At 37.6% G+C, this 26,300-nt stretch overlaps 1 protein-coding gene across 7 annotated transcripts in view; it reads left to right on the top strand.

Annotated features, from left to right (window-relative positions):
* Positions 1-4,490: 4,490 nt before the first annotated feature.
* The window catches only part of LOC139142224 (SAM and SH3 domain-containing protein 1-like), a 133,049-nt gene continuing 111,239 nt past the window's right edge, over positions 4,491-26,300 (top strand). For 4 of the 7 annotated variants that reach the window (XM_070712097.1, XM_070712094.1, XM_070712090.1 and 1 more), the window contains exon 1: positions 4,491-5,054. In XM_070712097.1, coding sequence (XP_070568198.1) covers positions 4,620-5,054 — 435 coding nt within the window. In that variant the 5' untranslated portion in view covers positions 4,491-4,619. The remainder of the gene's footprint in view (positions 5,055-26,300) is intronic. The other 3 variants (XM_070712096.1, XM_070712095.1, XM_070712093.1) reach the window with 1 other exon arrangement.

Raw genomic sequence — 26,300 nt, 5'->3', positions numbered from 1 at the left:
CGCTCGTTTCGTGTGATTTTCGGCCGAATTCGACGGACACCTCGCCAAAACCTGGGGGTGAGCAACATTCCGGTCACCTCACAGTGGACGTTGGGCACCTCCACTTTACTGACGTTAGCGCCGCGTACCTATGAGGGGTGACTTGAAGGTTGTTCATGCCTTATGTTTTGGCGACGTGTCTTCTGAATTCGGCCGAAAATCACACGAAAATTCATACCTGATACTTCATCTGCTTACAAAATGCTCATTTCCTGTCATTTTCGGCCGAGTTCGAGAGACACCTGCCAAAACATAAGCGTGAGCAACATTCCAGTCATCCCTCATGGGAAGGCGGCGCAAACGTCAGTAAAGTGGAGGTACCCAAGTGGTGACCGGAATGTTGCTCACCCCCAGGTTCTGGCGAGGTGTCCGTCGAATTCGGCCGGAAATCACACGAAACGAGCGTTTTTGAATCAGATAAAGTATCAGGTATGAAATTTTAGAATGATAGGGAACGATCGACGGTTGCATAACAGATGAACTTGCTAATTTTCACAGTGAAATCGGACACGGAATGTGACATGGCGTGGTTTTTATAGCCATTCTGTTTCCAGACTTGAGGTATTTCTCGCTTCTGTACTCTCGTCTATGGGGCGAATAGTCCCAGCGCTGGATAGCTCTCTAAACGACTGTGGTTTCATGGGTTTGCACTCCGGCCGGACGTTGACCCTTTGTCTAATTGCTTTCACTTGAAATCGATTTGCCAAGCGCTGCAGTACCCTACCAGCTGGTTCCCATGCAACTACACAGCTGTAGACTGGTTTACATGTATAACTTGAACCATTTACATGCTTTGGAAGAACTTTCGAAAGCGGCAAGAGAAAAATATGATGCGTGTCGGAGAAAAGGGATGCACTGGGATTTCGAAAAGACAGTCTGGAGGCGCGTCAAGCCAAACACAGTTTAAATTAAAACCATAAAACAATCATGCTTGAAGGCGTGGAAATTAATTAATGTTGCAAATTGATTTGCACACACTTTACGCTGCGTAATTATGTTGACGAAACAACTGCGCAGCCCCGGGAGCTCAAATTACTGGCAAGGCTAAAAATTAATTGTTTCATTAGGATGTAGACAGAGATCGCTGCAATCATTACAATGCGCACTTGAATATCAAAGAAAAGCTGTTCCCATACTGTTATTTCAGGTTAATGCTTTTGCTGCTTTCCAAGGAACATCTTTTCGCCCTCTATTTCCGGTGGCACTTGAAAAACTCTCGACAGCATGATTTGTGAGGTGTTTTGGCGACAGTTGCAGTTTGCAGCCGTGATCAGATTATAAACTCTGTCCAGGCCTCTTTCCGATTTTCATCACTCCCGCCTGGGCGCGCCCGCCCTCGATCCCTTCCGAACGCCGTTCATCGAACCAGATTTATGCCGGCCGCTCCTCTATCGCATCTCAGAGAAGGAAAGTCTCAGCGCCCATACTTCCCTCAGCCCACGGTTACTCCAGTGCGAATCCTAAAAGAAGTCGTGTAAAATTACCGCAAAAAACATTTGAGAAATGGCGTTACCGTGCAGATGCGGTAGCAACCTAGAGCCCATATAACATCGTGCGTCTCATGTTTTTTTTTTTCCGAACTCGAAACTGCTGTCAAGTTTTGGTTTCAGCCGACCTTATTTTGGTTTCTAAACGAACAAGTGAGTTAACTCGCAGTGGGAATGAAAACTGCGTTCATGGAGGTAGAAGTGAGGTCTCGCTTCCACATTCATGCTGCGCTCTTCCATGTTCGATGGGATTTATAATATTATACCATGGAAGTACTCTCGCTTGTACCTCCGGCCATGACAATACTGACCAGGATTTACCAGTTTCATGTCCCACACGTGCAAGTTTCACGCCGTCTTTGATAACTTTTTTTCGTGCATGAAATGTAAAATTTTCTCGCACAAGTGGAGCGCTGATACTTCCAGCGCTTTGTTCCACACAACCATGATACCGGCCAAGAAAAACAAAGAGAGACCACTTAGCGAGTACGTAACAACATTAAAGATAAACAACGATAGCAGAGATACACGTGGACAAACAGAGCACCAACGCGTGCATGTATTAGGCCGCGTTCAAAAAAATGGTGAGGGGGGGGGGGGCTGGAGGAATCGCGATGAAATCTTATTTTTTTTCAGATCCCCCCTCAATACCCTCAAAAATTTTCAAGTCCCCCCCTCAATACCCTCAAAAATTTTCAAGTCCCCCCCCCAAATTACCATATAGCCGCATATTTATTAGGAATGCACGCAGAGTTAAAAAAAACATGTAATGTGTCGTTCTGCACGCAAATGTTCAACACTACCTCTTATCAGCAGGTTGTAGAGCCATATACCTAGGGCAAGTTCTTAAATTGATTCATTTTAAATGCATCGGTGAACTTTTTGGATTTCTCAGTCTAAGCCGACTTGAGTTTATCCAACTCTGGCCAGTTCAATGGCACCAGCTGAAAAGCACACAAAATGACAATCATGAGAGAGTATGAAAATTGTGTATTCCTAGCTACGTTTACCAAATTGTGAAAAAATGAGCACAGTGACCTACCGAATTTTTTTTTTTCAAAAGTACAAGACATATACAACTTAGATGCCACTTATAAAATGTTTTACAAAATTGACAATACTGGAAGGTTAAAATATTCCATGAAATTAATGTTTTAATCTCAGAAATTTTGGGTGTAATAATGGCAAATTTGATAACAAATAAAACATTCCATTTAATCACACATTTTTCCATTTAAATTACAGTCTTTACTGTTCAGAGTTTTACTTTTGTGTTATTGGTACAATGAGATGTGAAAATTTCATTCACTGCATGAACTTGAAATGAATGGTTTTATATATTGATTTTAAGTGATTTTAGAAAAACTGGCTTTTCATCAACATTTGTATAAGATCAAGTATGGTGACCCCATCTTTTTTTCTAATATTTGATTGTTCTCATATGCCAGAATTCAAAAATTCATGGTAACTGTTAGTCCCCTAGTCTTCTATGTGTTGCTCTCTGGCTGGATCTTGTGTACAAGTATAAGATGTATGTTTCACTGTCAATTGAGTGTCCTATGACCGAAACTCTTCTTAAACTACATCAGAGTCAGAGCTACATGTATCACTGTCACTGCCAGTATGTAGTAGCAGGGCAGTAGTTGTATTAACTTTTCATTTTGACAATATTTTTGTTCAGTTTATACAATTGTGTTCTTGTTCTACTCCCTACAGAATGTTGAGCTATCCAGTATTCATCTTGCCAACACAGCCTACGTGTACCGTGCATTTGCATCATTCAATTATCACCAATATTTAGACAAACGGGCTTTGTTGACCAACTGATATTGTGTTTTTCAGCAGCATGCTGTAGAAAGACACCAAGAAACTGTGTTTGATACATTGCATAGAAATATTGAACAAATTATCAACAGTTGTAGCTCCTACCCATTACAAGGCCAACTTGTTCTATGAAAATTTAATGGCATTCATACATTTTTAGACTTTTTCGAGATTAAAGACATAAAATATGACAAAACAGTTCTAGATTTTGTTTAATTATTACTGACATTAGAACCATTGGACGACAAAAAAATGTTGGGAGTCAAAATATTTTCAGGTCCCCCCCTATAGGCAGAGCAAAACTTTCAAGTCCCCCCCTCGACTATCCCAAAAATTTTCGAATCCCCGCCTGAATTCCTCCAGCCCCCCCCCCCCTCACCACTTTTTTTGAATGCGGCCTTAAAAAAAAACGAAGTGCTAATCGTAAAAGGGTTGTGGTTTTGGCAAACAAGAAGAAGAAATTCGATGCACGTCGTTGCATCATAGACAGTAGATGTATCTTTCTGATATCTGTTGTAGACACGTAAAAAACTTTCTTTCAAATGTTGTGGCAGCATCCACAGTCGCGTGTGGTTTGATACACGGCGAGGGCGCTTGCAAGTTGCAAGCCTCTTTCCCCCCTGCCGTGTATCGAACCACATGCTGTGGAAACATCGTTGTCGCGAACGTTTCAACAGCAGCGCTGTCATCCTAGGGCAATGTAAATTTTATCCTTCGCCCGTATCGCCATACCATAAATTAATGTTTGTGGTCTGCTGGAATCTACTACAGTGACACACAGCGACTCTTATAATCGTCTATTGCACACAAAAAATTATGCCTTCTTTTGTCGCGCACTGAATGTAGGCGGGATTGTAGGCGGGGCGACGCTGCCTGCAACATCGTGACCGATTTACTTTTTATGATTAATGCTTCATTGTTCACGAACCTCGGTGTTTCCTGTCTCCACAAATATGAAATCCCAATTTTTTGGATGAATTGAGGCTAGACTGATGCTATTTGGATATTGTTCACAGGATGTGGCTTAGATAAAATTTCAAATATTGGCACGAGCTGTGGAGTGTGTTGATCAAACCAATGACAGGGAATCCCAAACAATGACGTCACGTATTGAATACAAGTGCGCAAGCGTCAAATCATTCGACTTTAGTCCCTGCGAAAAATCTTGCTGAGGTGGGAAGTTTGCTGTGATGTTTAGTCGTGGAATTCCTTCGAATATGAGGTAAAATTCAAGGTGTCAGTCACGTTGGGGGACAGTATTAATTCGCAATGGCGGGCAACATCGTCGAGGAATGGCTTCGATCCATGGACCTCCTGCAATACGCGGAGGCATTCGTCGACAACGGGTACGACGATCTGGAAATCTGCAAACAAGTTGGCGAACCCGACCTAGATGCGATCGGCGTTGAGAACCCATCGCACCGCAGAAATATTCTGAGAGCCGTCTCCAGACTCAGAGAAGAAGGGGGGACGCATGTGTATTTTACTTTGGAGCAAACGGAAAATTTGTCCGACTCGGACTCTGACCACAAAGTGGGTAACGGCGATGTTTTCGATAATAACTATGATTATTGTTACAACAGCGACCGGGAAGGTTCAGCGCCTGACAGGATTTCATACCCAAAACTGCAACTTCGTATGATGATCAGAGATAAATTGCTGGCTGAAGGGATAAACTTAAGTTCGTTTCCGTTTTCGCAATCGGTAAGTTCATTCACACTTTTAATTATCTATTGAGTGTGAAATATTTCCGTCGGTGTTAAATATACCCGATAACAAAGTCCAATCGGTAGACCTTACGTAAAGTGTTAACGGTTGATTAAAATCTGCAGTCACGCTCACAGCGGACTGTTTTGGTTTTCATTTTAGCATGAAAACACGATCGCGCCGAGCAAACTTTCGCAGAGGTTTCAGCTTTGAGTAAAAAAAAATATTTGTCCGGTGAAATCACAGCGTCATTTAGGACATCTACCGAGCTCAGCTCAGCAGCGACGAAGGTCATTGCCTCAGTGCAACTCGCTGCTGGAGCGTAGCGATTGGAGACGGTAGCCAGCGTGCTCGGTTGCCGAACGTACACAACTGTCAACTCGATATCGCTTTGCTGATCTGTGCAGCCATCCCAGCTGGGAAGGTCAAAAGACGGCAAGACACAGACAAAGGGTCACCTACAAATAATAGAGCGCACGAGTTCGTTCGACCGGAGCTGTTTGCACGTCACAAAGAGCGTAAAGCCAGTTGCTATTTCACTCAAAAGCGGGCATTGTGATGTCCAGCACACACTGCGATGTCAAAATTACACTTGTTGGGGTTACAGCTTTGATAAATTTTCATGCGAATTTGCCTCGCACGTTACTGGTTTGCGAAATGAAAATCGACAGAAGTTAGTAATGCGTTTTTGCGTCCTCATCCAAAGTTGGCCAGAAGCCAGCTGTCAAGTGCCCACAATATTTTCCATGTCATGGGAAAAAGAATTTCTGGTCACAGGAAATGAAATTTGATAACACAATAATATCACTATGTTTTGTGATGTATCGATGACCCACAAAGTATTAATTTCCGAACTTTTCTGGATTCTTAGTGAGGATTGCGTGCGTGACAGAAACCTGTTCAAAGTTTATCGAGATAATGTACCTTACAGTATCATTTGAGGTGCAACAGTAGAAAACAGCAACCACCCATTATTAAACCCTTCGAGTGCTGTAATTTTTCCCACCAAAATTTTAGTGCAACATTTTGCGAATTTTTATGAATTTTTCAGTAATTTTTTGGATAATTTTGGACCAGTTGGTCATGACATATCATTGGCTACAGTTTTTTATTAAAATGTTTCACAAAAATTTGAAAAAAAATTGCTGGGGTTAATTTTATAAATGGACAAAAAATTGACCTTGGCGCTCAAACAGAAGCTCACATCACGCATTGATTGTGCTAAGCTAAGGGACATACCATTAGATCTTGGGAGGTGGGGCAAATGAGTCATGGTGTGCAAATTTGTTTTTATTTGACGTAAACTGTCAGATTTACTATTTTTTTGCATTCTTATTTTTATTTTGCAAACTAATCTGAAGATTTTTTTCCCCTAATCTTTTGATTTGAATTTTATTTGTTTTTAATCACCCCCTCGTAGAGCTAATGGTCCATCCCTAATCCTTTGGTTTACCTGATTTAGTTGTATTGATCTATAGTGTGCAAGTATCGTTCAATGAATGATTGAACATACCGTAGTTCTTCCGTACATGTGAAATAAAATGAAATTAGGGCAATTGATACATGCTGACATACCAGAGTTTGAAAATTGTAAAACAGGGCCAAACCATAATAATATCCACAGGGGAGGAGTACCTCACCAAAGACCTGTAACTTGTAAGAAAATTATGTTGATAATTCCATGCAGTTTCTGTTGGTAAGTAAGTGCAATGTATTGACAGCGGTAGTTTTTTTCATGGTTTTAGATAGGTGTTATAATATGTAATACAAGTGTTTGACATAAAACATATGTTACTGATTTCAGCAGAGTTGATTCATTAAAGCTCTTGTCGGGGTTCACCAACAATAATTAAAACCATAGCATGAAAGCATCGCAATTTCTGAATAGACCAGTGCAGGACTGACTCTCATATATCTTGGTAATGTCAGTCTGTTCTGGAAGTCAGGCTGGCACACTTGAAGACAGGAGGGAATGATTATACCATTTTTCTGTCAGGGAAAATTCCAAGAAAAGTAAAAGTCTGTTTTTAGGGACAATCTTCACTTAATGCAGTATGTATTGTGTTTACATAAATTTCAATGAAACACAGGGCCTATACATGCACTTCTCTAATGACCTTCAATTTTTTTCTCAGATTTAAGTTCATGTTGATGATAGCCACATAAAAAAGGATGAATTCATTAATTTATTGATGAATGAGGAAAATTGAATATGATGGAAAAAGCATTGATTGGTTTGATTTGAATTTCAACTATTAATTATTGAATAAGTTACGACGAACAAATTCAGTTATCATATTTGCTCTATTCTACCATAGCAACCAGATGAATAAGTCTGCTATTTTTAATAAGATTGCTGATAATGAAGAGCTTCTGGTGGTTTCTATGGTAACCACAGCCCTAACTCGATGGAGCCCTTGTCTTTGTGATTTTGATGAGCGGCCCAGAAGATCAGGTGGTCGTAACATTTTCAGCAGTTGCTGTCATCAGTGACAGTAGCGTCGTCATTCACTTCAATTTGGAATCCATATGGCTTTTTACAACCATCGCGGTGTACATGTTCCTGTTGACCTCCAAATTAAGGAGGTAACTTAAATCCTTTGAATGGTGTCTTTGGCTTGTTATGGCTATCATGTCTTGTGGAGTCAACAGTCAACAATGTCTTCGTCTTGTGATGAAGATGAGTCAGGACTGGAGATAGTAATTTGAGTACCAGGCTTGATGCTGCCATGGTAACATATTGTGTATTCAAGTTTTCTGTTCCCTGATTTCTTGGTTAGATTCAATAACAAACAACAAAAATAATGATAATTATACATCTAGTAACGAAATGATCATCGTCAATTTTATTATGATTGACCACAGTGAAAATATATTTGTTGATGATGATGATGATATAATGATAATGATTATGTTTATTATAATTATTATTATTATTATTATTACTGGTATAGTAATAATGATAATCATTCATATCAACAAAATGATCATCGTCACTATTATTATTATAGACCACAGTGAAAATGTATTGATAGACGACGATGATGATGATAAATATGATAATTATGATTATAATGATGATGATTATTCTTACTATAGCTGCTATTGTTGTCTTTACAAAAAGCGCACTGCTATAATGGAAGAGAAATTTAAATCCTAAACTACTGTAAGATGCTCTGTAATGTCTGATCCTAGTCACTTGGCTAAAACAGAGCTCCTATACCAAATTGAATACAATAGAGTTTTTCTACACTAAAAATATTTATTTTTCATATTTACACATAGCTGAATTACATGAAAGAGCGATTTTGTTGTTGATGTTCTTTATGTTGGAAATATTGCCATGTATTGACCAAAAAAAATTCTTTTCCATCAATAAATAATTCTATATACTCCACATAAATATGGGTTTGATATCAAGGTTGCTGTAGGCATGAAATGATTTTATCACAAGTATATCAAGTTATAAAGTTGTATGAATACAGAGCAAGGCAAAATGTAAACCCCCATTTTCTCATCAATTGTCCTCAAGTCCATGTGAAGGCAAACGTAACCAGAGTGGCGCATAAAATTGATAAAACCTGCATCATCCATGGGCAATTTGTCACTATGCAATCTACTAAAAGTGATAAATTCACCCAGGTAATGGATTATTCTATCCGGAGTAGTTTATATATAAAAAATGAGATTGCCAGCTGTTTGTCATTGGGAAACGCCGTGATTGGCTGTGACTCTCGGCTAACGGGATTACGCCTGATGAATGCTAAGTAGTGTGATTTAATGTTGGAAAATGACAAATCTATCCCGGCTAACGTACACCGTACACTGTTTATCTCACCTGCCTACTTGAGGGATTATTTAATAACTGAGGAGATCATACAATTTTGTAACTGGAGATTACATTTATTTTGGGGGATAACAGAGTTTTGTGTCGTGCATAGTCATGTCAGTCACCTGGGAGTGAAAAATCTACGTTTTCCAAGACAATGCCATGCCCGCGGTTTCCACAAACTTTCCTTCTGTTCATTGTCTACCAAGGCCAAGCTATTCAGCAAAATATTCTTTCCCAGTTTCAGTGCCGTTGAACTCATTCATGGCCCATATTGTACTCAGTAACTTGTATACCATAGTTCTTGGCAAGCTGTCTCTGCCATAGGGATATTTTTCAGACTCAAAGTCACTTAAACTCAACACAATAGTCTCAGAATCACAAAGCAGATGTGGTTTATGGTGGGAGTAACAATGAATGGCCTTGTAGTGCTGGTTTTATTCTTACACTTGCAATTGTCTGCATACAGGTTTATATAGCTTTACAGACAAGCCCTGGACCAAGAAGATCTGACTTTAGCTTTTAAAGTTAAATAAAGCAATAAAACAAAGGGAAATTTGAATATCTTTTCCTTCAACCAAGAATGAAAGGCAGTGTTCTCCCTGAATAAGGTAACAGGGGCGTGGCGCCCTCTTGTAAATTCCGAGCGCCCCCTTGCCAGAAATGAAAAAGATTTATTTTTTTTGAAAAATAAAACAATAAAATGTACGGGAAAAAAAGTTGACAGTGATTTACAAGCAAAATGCGAGCGTGAGCGTCGATCCTGCAGACTGCAAACGTAATTCTCATCGATCTTGCAAATCTCGCGAGTTTGTGATGTCATCCGAGATCATAAGCCCATGTGCAACTCATCGAAGGCAGCCATATTTGCATGGCTCAGTCCGTAACGTTACGTTAGCCACGGCCCTATAGGGACCGTGCATTAGGTAACCGACTTAGCTGAGTAAACATGGCAAGGAGCTGGAGGGTAACCAAGGACAGCAGAGTACACTGAAGTTTTTATAGGAGGTTAGAATTTCGTTTGTGTATTCCTTCCCAAAGCAAAACAACCTAATTTTAGGCTCGGTCGGACGTGTATCAGGATGAGAACACGTGAGTGTTATGGTGATAATTTTGACATCGATGAATAAATGTATGTCTCTAGACTCGCTATGTTTTCGTTTTCAAAAAATGTAATCTTCATTGAAATCCGTGAACTGTAATAAAAGTTATGGAACACTGTTTCAGATCTCTTTTCCTTTGTGTTTTTTATACGAAAAAAATCTGAAAAAATGCTCCCCAAGCCTGAGTTTTATGGTCACCGTGATCATTTTGACATCGATGAATAAATATATGTCTCTCGCTATGTTTTCGTTTTCAAAAAATGTAATCTTCACAATTGAAATCAGTGAACTGTAGTAAAAGTTATGAAACACTGTCTCAGATCTCCTTTCCTTTGAATTTTTTATACGAAAAAAATCTGAAAAAATACTACCCAAGTGCCACCAAATAACACCATTTTAATCTCTGTTTTTCAAAAGCTCCAACGGCAGGAGAGGGGACACCCCCCTCCTGACCTCCCCCCGCGACCGCTTGCGCGGTCGCTTGTGGTGCTTCGCACCACGTCTTCGCCCTCTTCTAAAAAATTCCTGGGGAGAACACTGGAAAGGAGATTAGCTTCTTAGAATAAGAGGCAGCTCCAGGGATGATCTGGATTAAGTTGAAACTCAAAGAATAATAGATATAGGCAATAAACTTACTGGTATACTGTGAATCAGTGTATAGCACTTGAAAGTGAATAGTGACTACTGAGAATAATTCAGTTCTTGACTTGAAGTGACAGTTGGTCAGGGGATTGTACACAATGCCATTTGGTGTGTGGAACATGAATGAAATGTATCGCATTGACCTAAGACCACCTGCCCCAACCCTTTTGAAAGGAAAGTTTTAAAGTGACAAAATCTGACCCAAAAAATTGTAATTTGTTTTCCCCAAACACATAAAATTATTGAAGTAGGTTGTTTTAAGTTGAAAGCGCTTCCAGGCTTTGGAACATAAACAGTTCAAAAGAAAATTTCAGTACAATTCTCATACATGTTGATGGTTTTCGTATCATGATTGTGGTTCATACACTGTAGTTAGTGTGAATTTGCTGAAATAGGGGAGAACCCCCGGAGAACCCTCCCTTCCCTCAACACAGTCTGTTATGTTCTTGTCATGGGTGTGATTAAATATCCACTGTCCCTTGAGAAGCTTCTTTCCACACATGCAAATTTTATAAAAGGCGTATTCACGGTGTAATTAGAGCTTGCTAGATCCAATTGTGTCATTTTTGGTGCTATACATCAGAATCTAATCTGCTTAAGGTAGTACAGGCCTGAAAACTATAAGACTCGAACTTTTGCTCAAACTTGCCTCAAGATAACTTTTAATCATTTTCTCTCAAAATCAAGCATGAATATCAAGGGTCACCTTGCAAATTTTGGTACTGGAGAAACAATTTATCTAAGGTGTACCTTTGACATTTGAAATTCAAAATGGCCGCCATCCCAGTGTAAACTGTCAGGAGAAAAATGAAATTTTTGATTTTCACAATTGTAAGCTGGTGAAAACAATTTACTTCATGAGCACCCACTAGTGGTAGACCAAAAATATGTTTTTATAAGAGTTTGAGTCCGAATATCTGTTCCTAAGGCACATTCTGTCTATAAGTAAACAAAGGACACTGTGTCAGTATTATCTATTGCATTTGGATTTATCAAACTTTCAAAGACACAAAAATAGGTGATTGTCAATATCAAGGCAGTATACATATGAATTTCATTCAAATACCAGTGAAGAAATTTTCATTTTAGTGGCTTGCCAAGATGTCATTTCATATATAATATTTTGCAAACAATGATGGTGAAAAATGGACAAATGTGCGACTTGAAGTAAAGCTTTGTCATAGGCCTTGCATTGTCCATGGTTTTGTTGAAAGATTAGAGAGTGTCTAGCCCTAACAATATGTGTAAACAGAAGACTTCAGTTTATGTTGATGTGCACTTTATGAACACAGTACTTTCATTCACAGAAGCAGATAGAAGTTACAGGTGATGCATATCAATATTGCTGCTTGAGAGTGCGGTGTTTTTTCAATACCAGGTATTGTTAATATTTGGCAGTTTTATATGTTGTCAAAACTAGAGAAAAAATTACATTTGAAATGTCTTTCTTCAAACGATTGTAAATTGGAAGCATCAATTTCAAGATACATAGAGAATAGCCTTTATGAAACTTTGGACCAAAAAATGTTAGATTCACATCGACATGTAAATTATATAGTGATTTACAAAATTTCACATATTTTCGCTAGACAGCCATTCTAAATCTCTCTGCAGGGGAGGGACAGTTGTGAAGAAACCTAAATGTTATGGTAAATTTATTTACAAAGTAGGTTTGCAGAAATACTCGTGTATCCCTTGTAAACTGGAGTGAGTGCATCGTGACATTTTGAGGACAAGGTATTCTGGATCATAAATTTGGTGAACTGATAAATTTTCCCAGCATTCCATTTCACCGTGGAATGTTGTTATGACAAACTCAACTAATAAAGCACCATCTTGAGTTCTAAACAGTCTGTGAATTCAAACCCGTAGAATAAAGTATATCGGAACATCTGTCAGTATACATGTGTAGCAACACTCTTCACCACAAAGAATCTTCCGTTACAGTATCAAATATGTTAGAATTAAATTCTTTTTTGCAAACAATAATGGATGGAATTGCCATGAATAGTTAATGCTTAAATAATGTTATTCATTCTCTAAAAAATATTTTTTAAGACTGATTTAAATAATATGTAAACCAAATTATGTCTACACACGAATTTAGCCGTGGGTAATTATGGTCAGTATTCAAATACGGTGGTTCATTCATATGTATTACATGGTAGTATGTATTTGTGTTACGTTTGATGAAGTTGTCAAGGCTATGTTCGCATGATAAGTATTTCCCATTTGACATAGAGAACCAACTCATGACTAGCAGTATAGCGAATCCAAGAGCTACTGTATACGCGGGTATTGTCTATATTTCACATCAAAATGGCTTATACTTATAGGTTTTCAATAAGGAAAGGGGTGCAGTGGGTGAAAGTTAACATGTTTATGCACAGCTGTTGACAGGTTTTCAGATCATTGGCTAATGTAGGGTGGGGTTGTTAATATTGTTGAGTGAGGGTTTGAAGACTGTTTTAAGCTTGGGTACAAATCATTAAAGTCGGTGTTGCAAAATGCAAAATGCATAGTGTAGCCATGCAAAGCACCATCACAGTGGGACTATGCCACTGTGTTAAGGCATAGTGGTTTGTAAATATTTGCATGGCAGATTATTTCAATGAAGGTTATTGAATACTGGGATATGATAGTCACGCTGATCTGAATTAATCATCTTGCGCCTAGGTGTGGTTGAGCTTTTTTGATATCATATTTAAAAATAGAATATAACCTGGAACAATCTCATGGATAAAAGAACATACAGTTTGTGATGACTTGATTTGCCAGTATAGCTTTGCTTGATTACTATGATATCATTCAGAGTTGGGCAATGTCATTGACCATGGTGTGTTGTACCACAGTCCCTCTGGCCCACCAGGTACCCCGGTAAGAAGTTTTCCCATGAATTTGTTTCTATTTACACAGTCAGTCTACTTATCTGTCTGAGACTTTATCTATTTATCTGTTGTTGTCTTGAGTTTATATCACTGATTTTACAATCCTGCAACTCAAAGTTCGTGGTTTATTCATGTGGATGGTTTTGATGCAGTCACTCGGTTGTCTCCTGAAGTATTTCAGAACGTTTCTGTAATACTGAAGAAATTTAACTGCTCTCAGGAATTACATAAAACACCACCTTTGCACAGGTAGGCAATCTGCAATTTTTGCAGAATTCATACCACTTTACCTACAAGAGTTCAGCGCAAATTGAAATTGTTCAAGCCTCTTTTGTTAATATCCATTTCTATTTGCAACATTCACCAAAGACCTTTTAAGAGCCTAGTATTTGCCAAATGACATAAGCATCGTGGTTTATTTTTATACTTTTAAATATTTGTTTTATTAAGTTGGGTGTTTGTACAATTTGAGAGAGGACATCTTATGGCTTGGTCTATTATTACATAACACTGGCACCACATACAGAGCTGAAAGATCAGGAAACATCTGCTGTGAGCTGTCTCCATAAATCTTTGAAAAATTACAACAGGAAGACATTTCTGCAAGTATGGTGAGATGGAAACAGCTGATTACAGATGTTAACTCTTTGCCGCCTACTGGTAAAGATGCGATGTTTCAAGCGTTGGATATGCTGCAGTGCTGTCAGATACACTGTTCATAATTTCTGTCCATTGGTCATTCCAGAAATGCCGATAATTTGGACCCTGAAAAGTACACCAATGAAACACACAGACTGACAAGATTGTAGTAGTGTGATTGACTTTTACTCTGAGTGATCAAAAGCACAGGCAAAATGAAGTCATATCTATTTTGGCTAGCATGTACCACACCTATATTACATGTATCAACTTTTAAATTGCCCTGTTTCTGTTTATATAAGTCACTCTTATCAATATTGTGGTGCCAGTTTCTGTTTATATTACTCAAATTAAATATTGATTGCTGGTACAAGTGGTCAGAAACAAACCATCAGAAATAGGCAGTGTTTCTGATTTAATTACAGCTGTTTTAAAAATAGATGGAGAATACGATTATGAACTGTTACCCATTCATTTCTCATCCACTGAAGCATTATGTAACAATTTCATATTTTGATGTGTGTTATTTATTCACTAAATCCTTAAAAACCATACTATACCTTCAAAATAACTAGTTAAGTGAAATGTAGGGCAGGTCAACTAAGGTAACTGTAAACCGAGCTGATTTCTCCTCCGATCATGCAGCTGTGTCAGGTTTTTTTCAATTGACAGTTTTCATAAACCAATTTTCATCTGTAATTTTTGTGATGATTTCATTGTACAGGTCTATCGATGTAAAAAAAAGGGTAAATGACATTACTTACTCGGTCTCTCAACGTCATGCATGCTTCGTGCATAAGCAATGGTCAAGTCATTGTTGTGGCAGTAATAGAATTTCACCGATCAGTCGGAACAGATCATTTTCAAAAAATACTTGTAAGTGCTTGTACTGAAGTGCTGTGTAATGTAAGGATCTAACATAACACTTGTAAAGCCAGACTGTACATGCTGGCCAAGCCAGAAGAAATCATCCACGAATTCTCTCATGTAATGCGTCTAAACAGCCGTAAATCAACTGTATAGACACCACTTATTATGGTTTGTTGAAATAAGCGTGATGTCAACAAGCGTTGATCCAAATAACGTAAATTTCTTTCAGATTATGAAATCTGTGGCTGTGCTGGGGCGTACTAGAGGTTTAGCAGACATGAAAGCTGCGGATATGCAGTGTGTTGTGACCGTTGATAGCTTTAAATGTCATGCCTTTAGGCTATGGACAGATTTCACACAAGCCATCAACGAGAAATGCACCCTATTGGCATAGCTGTCACTTCAGCCCTTTGGCGAAGACTTACTCCTGAAAATTCCAATACAGTTAGACACACGGGTTGTCATAGAAACCATAATGATGTTAGAGTTTCAAGTTGAATAATGACAGATAACTCCAAATGTAATTTTCACCTTTGTGTGTCCGCAACCATGCCCGCCCACTGCTCAATGCCGACTAATAAAATTATACTAATGAAATATCAACATTGGGCTGAATACAAAATGTCCACCTAAGTGAACTGTCGTAGATATGTTAGGAAGGTGGGTATCACAAAAAACGATAGTGCATGATGTGAATTATTATCTTGTTTTGTAATTTTTGCACTAGAATGAGACTCACACAGTTACAAGTTATGATTTTAGGGGGGAATTAATAGCTTTGCTGTTAATCTCATGACAAAATATTCACCTTTGTGTCTGCTATATTGTTGGAAAAATCAGAGACACACCCAAGTCTGAACCGTTATCAGTGTTTTGCCTAATTTGATTTGAGTTATAATTACAAACCAAATATGGTAATTGAAATTATTCATTGACAAATTGAATTGCCAACTCAATTTAATTTACAAATAGTTTTGCACCTATATTCTATGTCATATTATTTAGTCTATCTGTATATGTAGCATCAAAAAAATTTTGACTTTGACATACTGTGCACTATTAATTTACAATCTTTGGATGATGAATTTATGAATTTCAGTAGGATAGGAAACATTGAATTGCTTGCAATCATGGTAAAGTTCCGTAAAGATTTGGTTTCAAATAAGTAATATGATATGGTATGAGGTGACAATAACATGATGTGATATGATATGATATGATCTGATGATGACATGATGTGATATGCTATGACCTGAGCTGATAATGATATGTGATGTGATATGATGCGACCTGATGACATGTGATACATGATATGACATGATAATGGCATGATGTGATAGATATAATGTGATATGATATGATATGATATGACCTGATAATGGCATGTGATATGGTATGATATGACATGATAATGACATGATGTGAAATGATATAATGTGATATGATATGATATGACCTAATAATGGCATGTGATATGCTATGATGTAATACTGTGAATAATTAATGGATATGATTGTTAGTATGCATTTCATTATTACCGAAGGCCAGCCACATTTCATCAGTGCATTTATTCAGTATCTGTTGGTTGTATTAAAACTTATAATTAGGATCATTGTATAATTTAAGCCATAAGGGAAAAGATAATCCTCTTCTAATAAAAGTAAACTGCAATAAATCATGAAAATAATACAGGTATAGCTGGTTTGTCCATGCCATGTTATCAATGTTGCATGCAGGAAAAGATACCTGCATCTTTGTTTCATAGCAACCAGCATATATTGTTTAAAAATTATTCAATTGCCATGAAAACACAACCGTCTACTAGACTCATACTTCTGGTGTATTCTGGTAATTAAAGAAACCTAGCCAAATTCTCTTTGAAAATTATTCAATTGCCATGAAAACACAACCGTCTACTAGACTCATACTTCTGGTGTATTCTGGTAATTAAAGAAACCTAGCCAGATTCAGCCAGGTTCATGTCCCAGTGTGTCATGACTGGCTGTTAACGATCAAAAGAAAAAGTGATAGTTTTCAAATCTTTTTCAGTTGTCTTTTTTCATCTTAACATTTGACATCTGTTGCAGAGAAATTGAAGTTATGAAAATTGGATTTTATCTGATTATGTAATGGTTTGGAAATTCCATATTACTAAATTTGAATTGAGATGGAGGAAAGTGTAGATTATTTATACTGATTGCGTGTGAAAATTTAAATATAGACTTGAGAAGTAACTACTCTGATTTAAATGACTTAATAGGCAGTATCAATGAAGTGAGAGTGTGTTCCAGCATGTGCTGTGTTTAATACAACCAGTGTGAACACAACAAAATATTTTACATATTTCTATCAATAGCCTGAGGTATAATAGGAAATATGAGTCTGGTAATGCTGCTTCACACTTCAAGAGTGTGTGATGAGATTTCTTCTCGTTTGACAAATGCTGTAATTACATCAGCTCAATGGATAGTCCATTTGAATGATATTCCCTCGGGTTCGAAGAGATTCGATTGCTGAAAAATATCTCAAATTCATACCATTTGCGATGTCAGGAGGTATTACTGACAAAAGGCGTCAATAGTGTTCTCACTGTGTAAGCCGAGAGAGCTACGGCCATTAGTGTGGAAAGGTGCGTTGAAAAAACACTATCAAAGACCAGAGAAATGTGTTCCCTCAGCGCTGTGATTTCTACCGACGCGAGACGAACCACTTATGTAGCCATGCAATTTGCTGAAAAGAGCCTCGGCAAAAAATTCCGTGGTGAAGTGCTACGGAAATGATGGGGTTTGGAATATTTTTTTTTCCAGCTACTTGCAATCACAGATGAGATGTGAAACTCTAATGAAAAGGAAATAATTTTTTCCACCTTTTCAGACGTGTGTGCATTGTAACAATTGTCGTCGTGATGTAAGACTCAACGAGTGCTTTTTTACAGCCATGGTGAATGGTGATCTCGCTACAAAAATTTAATATGTAGTGACGTTGTAGCCTGCAGCCATGGCGAATTGAGATAAAAACAACCTACAAATGAATGCAACAAGGCTGTCTACCGTGTTACGTAAATGCTCGCAATTCTCTCTCTCACTTTCCATAATTGACTTATTTTAGGATTTTAAATTCATGCTTTGCGTCATGTTGTGGCAGCTGGTCACCAAACAGTGCTGATGCTGACCAGACAATAAGATAACTATATCCCAGACAACTTTGTTGACAATATATAAATCACCAAGAGTCAGGAAAGGAGAGAGACATTTTCAGTTTCATTTAGTGATACATGTAGGTACTGTATGCTGTCTGTATTTGGAACAGTTATAATCTGATGTTTATGGGCGTACTTAATGGATAAAAAATCTCCGTCCATCCCACAAAGAAGATAATTGTATGAATCTGAAAGTTGCTCATATTTTGTAATATATAGCATGTTTGTTCTGTTGATTTTTCTGAGTTTCTTCTGACTGTTACCATAATATATTGTACTCTCTTAAGTTTCATTGAAACCATATTTTGTTTTACTTTTCTAGTTTCAGAATGAATTTTTGCCCAACCAAGAGATTTGTCACATGATTTTAGTCATTATATTATTGCTCGAGCAAGTTGAACACTTTGAATCGATCTGAAGATGGGTTCATCCATGCAATAATGAAAAAAACAAATTTTTACCTGCATTATTCAAATGATTTAAATTTGAATTTCTGGCTCATGAAAGTTGGCCATGTTCCTGCTAGTCAGGTTTTAGATGTACATTTGCTTTTCACCAACAATAAGGTGTTTCATTTTGTGGCTATGATTTGATTACAGCTGTAAGGCAAGCCAAGAAGGGGCATCACATAGGGTGACTTAACTGTTTTCATAATTACTTGCACAGAAATTAAATTAAGGTAGTATGCACCTCGAAAGTGATAGACTTAAACTTTTGCTCTAACTTTCACAAGGAATCTTTCAATCATTCTCTTTCCAAATCAAGAATAAAAATAGGGGGTCACCGTGCAAATTTTAGTACTAGAGAAACAAATTACCCAAGATTTACCCAAGATACATTCAAAATGGCCGCCATCCCTGTGTTAACTCTATGGAGAATAATAACAATTTTCGAATTTCGAAAAACTAAGCCAGTGAAAAGTTTTCTTACACCAAGAGCTTTAAAATGAACCCCCCACATGTGGTATATCAGAACAGAATTGTAAAAGTTTGAGAGTCCAAATGTCTGTCCCCGAGGTGCGTTCTACCTTAAAACGGAGAAAAAACACTAGGAAGTACCTGTTGCCACCTGGTGTGTATGAGTTGCAGTCAGCATTAATCAGGCTTCTGCTTCAGTGAGACGAGAAATGACGATCATGCATAGCATGCAATCTAACCATGTGATGGAACACAGTGAGATGTCACTGTTATCTCATCCTACTTGTCTCTCCACCGATAAAATACTCTCTTCCTGCAAATACAACTCCAGTAGTCAGTGTTGACATGTATATTTCATGTAATCTATAAATAGCCACACATGTTCGTTCCACTGGCGATATATAAATTTTAATAACCGCTGCCCCCAACACACCGATGTCAGTGTAATTGAAGTGTCCTGGGGATAGAAATTAATTGAACAAGTAAATGCTATCAATTGAGCAATTGTACAAGTCAACTTAGTGATTTTCTGTATGGTGGATCCAGTCGCAATAAATTTTGATCTGGTAGAAGATGTGGACCAAATACATGATATCATCACTGATAGTAATGGACAAGCTAATTATATTTGTGACACTTTTTTATTTGTGAAAAAAATTATTATTTTCACACAGTTACTGTGAAGATAATTTTTTTATCAACTGAATTACCGAGAGCCTCAAAAACTTTCTTGAATTTTGAATTTTCTAAAACTTGAGTTTTTGCCCATAGGGTACAAAGAAACTTTGAAAAGCCATCCTTCAAGTCAAGGGCGACAACCAGGAAATACCAGCTGCGTACCAGTATGGTTTCAGATTTACCAGTGCAAAACAAAATCGGTGAAATGCCACGAAACCATCGACAAATTTCTCTCTTTTCAAGAACAGATAAACAGTGACGATGTCCCGAGGACATCACTGAGTTGATAGATCAGTACATTGTGTGTAAACAGACAGTTTGACATGCAATGGCTCACACGCACAAATGTCGTGGGAGCTCTCACTGTGTTTAGACAAAAGAGCATCAACTGTCATGGTAATAGACTCCGTGGTATTTGAGGCGGAGGCAGTTCAAGGCAGGCTGTGCCACAGTATGCCACCTTTGACAGCAGCCGTCTCTGTGTCACTGGCAATAAACAATGAACTGTCATCAACTATAAATCCGCCATGTACACTGTGTACACCCCGGCAGAAAGAACATTGACTTTGCGTCATCAATCTTCATGCCACTGTTGTACTCCAAGCGTAGACCTTCTTTTCAAAGGACTTTGTTAATCCCTTTTGGGTACAGGACATGCTATTATCTTTGTACAAAAGACCCTGTGCAACTTTGCATTCCTTTGATGTATTGCCGATCATAACAGTCCGGCCATTGTAACAAACTTTGGTTTTGTTTAGACCAAAATATGCTATGCGATAAAATGTTACAAATGTCATTCAACTGTATTACGTATCGCATCTATTCAACCTCCCCACCTGTTTGAGCTTAGACTATATGACAATGGTTGGTTTCTTTGCAAAAACTGACGTTGAGCCAACATATCCATTCTTAATACATTGTATTGACCATGAAAATAATACTTTCAGTTGCTGACTCCCCATACTGTATTTCGCAACATTTGATCAGATTTTTACACAAATGCAGCAGCGTCCTACAAACATGAAATCCTTGTTCCGTAGTGGTACCTACATGTACTAGTACTCATGCATCCATTATGCTCTGCATTACAAATGGTAGGATAAAAACTTTGCCAAGTATTCATGTACATGTATGTACAGAGGCTGAGCGTCGCTGCTAGCTTGAAGTGCGATACAGTACATGTATATGCCAGCCATGATTACTCGTATTCAAATCAAAGATTTGGATCTAGAAATACCTTGAAATACTCCAGAGAACAGATGAGAACTGTTGAACAATGAAAGGTTGTTTTCAAAAGAGTCTGTGATATGTCAATGCAACCATGACTTCTCGTGGACAACTTGACTTTTTCTGCAATACTGTATATCTGAATGGAACAATATCCTCAGCTGAAATTGTACAGAACTTCAATGCATGGGAGACCAGTTTATTTCATCTAAGCAGATTTTCTAATACCTCAGATTTTCTAATATCTGTTATTGCGTGGAAGTGCGTCAATCAGTATGGGCTGAAAGTGAAACCAGAGGCAAACATGAGCATGTAACCCTTTCACCACCATGGTGTGTCCCAAACCTATTGTTAATAATGGTGAATGTGGAACTGTTTATTGGAAATTAGAGCTGAGCAGGTTACCCAGCGTGGTTGTTTTCTTATTTTGTTTAGAGAAGGTATAAACATTGCATGGTTTAAAGTTTGGTGTTACCTGTATAAGTGTACTTATTATTAATAGTTTTACAAGCCATATTTTGAGTGGTTGAAATATATACAAAGAGGAAAATTGTTGTTTTCTCACGGCGTCTGATTTCTGTTTACATCTTGAGTCTTCAGTACATGAATCTTTATCTTATTGCAACTGAGTGTGAATAGGGATACGCCCATTGTGGGATTGTGGCTTTGGTATTGATTTTTCAACGTACAAGGTGGGTTGCATATGATGGGGCAATTACTGCTGCCAGGAAAGTGTGAACACAGCATTGATCTAGAACTACTGAGGCTGTTGATTTTGTGTTTAATGGCTTTGAACTCATTTCTTTTGTCGTAAAGAAAAATCAATAGTAATGTATCAACAAAACGGTGAGTTAAAATGCTCATTCAGAATTCAATGTCTCGGTATGTACTCAGCGGATTCCAAATATGGCATTGACATCTACAATATTCAGTACTGAGCTAGTCTAGGGCCTCTCCTTGGCTACAGTGTACGCTACTCTTCCACTGAAACTTGTAGGTTTTAGTGGGATCATAGCATACACCGTAACTGAGAAGAGGTGCTAGACTAGTGCTGAGTAAGCAGTTACAGTGAAACTTGAATTTTCAATGGCAGCCATAAATATTTTATCACTGTAAAATTACAAAGAAATGAGTCGAGGCACAACATCTTGCTTAGAATATGTGTATCACCAAAGGAAAAGTGTTTGAATATTTTTATTTCACTCATAGTGCTCTGTTTATACCACAGACTTTTCATAATATAAAAATTTTACATGAAGATACATGTTGATAATCGATGCACAGTAACAATAACATAATTTTCTCTTCGGCTTCAAGGTGAATGTTATCAGTTTACACTGATGACAAATTTTCTTCGAGAACCATTTTCAGACAATAAAAATCCAATGTAAATGAACAGGAGGAATCAAACCAGACTACAAGGCTTTTTGTCTTTTACCCTTTGAATGCCAAAGTCAATTTTTGATGCCTTCATAAAATGTAAACCAGATAGACTTTTTTGAAGAGCCAGACAATTTTTCTTCAGACTTTGATCAAAAACTTAAGCCAATAAAATACAATGTCACTGTGGTCTAAAATTATAAAAAAAATACATAAATTATCAAAAAAAATATACAGAAAAATTGATAAAGCACTAAAATTTTGGTTGAAAAAAAAAATAACACACTAAAAGGGTTAATCGTGTATTTTGGTGATGAATAGAGTGAAATAAGTGTTGAAACTAATGAAAGTAATTACGGAAATCAAGTAAGCTGACTTTGTCAAGACTTAGGGCTCTCTTCCAAGCCTTGGATAGCTTGAAAAGTGTGTTAGCCGTTACATATAGGTATTTCACTCTGTGTGTTGGCTGTTACACACAGCTTCTTCAGTCTGTGATAAGCTCCTGTGCAGACATTCAGGAGACAGAGAAGTTGAAATATGGTTAGGAGGAATGTACGTATGAAAGGATACTCTATAATGCCATTCTTTGGAAGGAAGATTTAAGGGAGAGAATATCCTTTCCGAGACGTTTAGCTCTAATCTTATTGACTGCGGCAGTGTGATGAGGCATGGATTTACAGTCTTGAGACCAGGAATAGTGCCGGAAAGACTTGAAATGTCTTGCCCGGTTTTCAGAGTTAATTTCTGTAATAGCCTTCGGGTTTCTGTTGTTACATTGCAAGAGGAGCAGGAATGAAGTTGTCATTGTGACGTGCCCACAACCCAGCTGCACATGCTCAGATCTGCTCAAAATATCGGTCCTTGCCAATGAAAATATCCTCAAGAAACAAGAAGGTTGTTGCTGAATTGTAATGCCTTATGGACTAGCTGAGCAAGTCATAAATGGATGCCCAGACATGTAACTGTTCCGTGTCTGTCAACAAATTGTAACCCTCTTGACAAAAGTAAACATCTTTAAGTGTGTGGTCTCTTAACCTTCAACATAATACGTAAGGGAAAACAAAGAAACAAAAAAGACTATTAAAAGACAAAGTGTGGTCCCCTGATTATACTTGTTGCCAGGTACAAGTCCATGGAAAAGCCATCCCACAGTAAAACAAAAAAAATGTTTGAAATTTTTACACTATTCTCCACTGCAGTTTGTGTTTTGTGGGGGCGCATTGTACTATATTATATGAGGATGGATTAAGATTTAATGGATAGTCTGGGAGGATTTGAGACTGAAAGTAATCCCCTGCTTTTGTTCTAAATCACACTCAGGACACTGATGGCCATACTATCTCTTTCTTCATGAACAATGATGCTCTTTTATATCAGAATATCCTACCACATTCTTTGTCCTATTACCTCAAGAATTCTACTGTAAGGCCACTGCATGCTTGTATTTCACCAGAGAGAGAGAGAGAGAGAGAGAGAGAGAGAGAGAGAGAGAGAGAAGAGAGAGAGAGAGAGAGAGAGAGAGGAAGATCTATATTTTGGGTTAACAGCTAGAGCTCTGATTAAATCATATATTAATAAAAGTATACTCTTCAAGTTTGAAAAAGCAGTGGTCTCAGGTGAAGATAACCATGTAGTTAGAGGGTCTTATTTACCTGTTGAACCACTAGGTCATCAGAATTTCATCATCAATTATTTGTGGGAATTTTTAATTAAATAGTGTAAGCCATAATATAAATATTTGACATGGGTCAGTTCTGATATTGAGTGCTGGTATTAATGCAGAGTAAATTGATATTGCAGCAAAGAAAATTTGCATAATCAAAGACTGTGTGTTCTATTACTTTGTTCTTGGTGAACAGGTTGAAGTGACATGAAAAGATACTGTGCTCAAAACATATTGCTAACGCTTTCATAAATGTGAGTGTATTTCAAGTCTTAAATATTGACATATTAATGAGTCTGTGTAGAGAATCAACCACACCTGAACAAAGTGGCAGTGTATGTGGCGATTAAGTAATTCCTTTGTAGCATGGTACATGCATTTGGTGAGACTTAATTCTGCTGCATAATTTGGTTTTATTTGGCAAAGATTTGAATTAAATTCCTCTTCTTTAAGGTGTGTGTCCTTCACAGAGCATTGTAAGTCTAGTCTGTAAGAGATGTACCTGTCCATGTAGCCTTTAATAGGTGTAGTCTGTAGTAGGTGTGGTCTATAATAATCTGTATATAATAGGTATATAGCCTGTATTACATGTAGGTGTAGTCTGTTTATATGGAATTGAAATTTGGAATTTTTACTGATCAATATACACAAAAGGGACTTTTTAAATGTTTATAACATAAAGTTACATGTAGGTCATCATTGCTGGTAATGCAGGTTTCGAAATGATACTGTACTGCGGGTCTTTCATACAAGCATATTTCTGAGATAACTTCCAGACAAGTTTCATATTTTCCACCAGCAATTTGCTAAGGTGTCAGAACATTGGGAAATGATTTGGAAACCTTTTGAACATTTATCCTGTAACTTGATTGCATTGATACACATAGGGAACCCCAGTAACTTGTTATGATAAATTTGCTGCAAAACTCGCCTTTATCTTGTCCAGTACACTTGTGTACAAGTACGGTATATATGATAAAATATTAGACATCAATGTTTTATTCCAGTGTACAAAGTACTATTGTTTTGTATTATGACAGAGTACATGTAGCAATATAGGTTGCAGTGTCACGATTTGCAGTGTGTAGTAGAATAAATTGAGAGGCAAGGAGAGTACTACAATAGTATTTGATTTTATATTTGAAGTTGCGTCTTCCTTAATGCTGGTTGGTTGAAAGTGGTCACATGATTTATTTGCAAAATGATCCTGGATAATTACAATAGATGTGATGAGTAATCAGTTTTTCAGATGCAGTGATGGGCTTTTTGCCTGATGATAATCAGAAGAGGTTGTAAATAGCCGTGATGATCGATGGTACAACTTGATTTTGTCATTTCAGTCATTGTTCTTCATTGGATCATAAACCATAGCAATGAGGCAGTCAAGCTAGGTTGGTTGCCATGGAGAACTCTCCACTTCTACACAATATGCCATAATAATTTCAATGAGTTTCCACATCCCTACGTCTAGTCTTTCATCCACAACATGAGGATTTTGACAAAAAAGCGTACCACTTCCATCAGAAAGTGTGTCAAAAGCTAATTAGTTTCAAAGGTGGCAGGTCATAGAATATACATGAAGGTCAGCTAGTAAGGGATGAAGCACTCTGGAAGACTTTCACTATCAAGCAGTTTCATCTAATCCAACGCACACTGTCCCAAATACAGATAATAGAATATATCTCTCAGACATTACGTTTGCTCAGAATTGATGGGACATTGTGAAAATTGAAGTCTAGAAAATTCTGCTCACTACATTTGGGTTCCAATATTCAGTAAACTTTACATCAATATTTTTTCCACATTTCATTCATGTGATGTGTTCCCAATCCCAAAATTTTTTATTTAGATTTCATTTGTGGCAGCCATTCCCCCATCGACATGTGTTTCCAAATTTCATTTGATAGAGCCGTTCTGTTCGCCATGAGAGTGTTCGCAGGATATTACAACTGATTGAACAGGCAATTACGGCTATCTGCTTGCACACTTCAAGACGTAGAAATCCTCGCCGGCGTGTCAGCTCCATTATTGGGACGTCTCAAGAACCAATTTACTCTCCTCTGCTACATGCCACTCTCACAGATTTTAATAACTTGGAGGGAAAGCTTTCACAAAGGGATGTGACAAAAGCTTTTCACATTTTAATGAAGCTAGAACTATCCATGCAGAAAAATTAAATCTATTGCAAGTCATGAGCCTCTTTCTGTA

The sequence above is a fragment of the Ptychodera flava genome, chromosome 10 (genome assembly GCF_041260155.1).
Source record: "Ptychodera flava strain L36383 chromosome 10, AS_Pfla_20210202, whole genome shotgun sequence".
Taxonomy (NCBI): Eukaryota; Metazoa; Hemichordata; class Enteropneusta; family Ptychoderidae; genus Ptychodera; species Ptychodera flava.
This window is presented reverse-complemented; position numbering and strand designations above follow the sequence as displayed.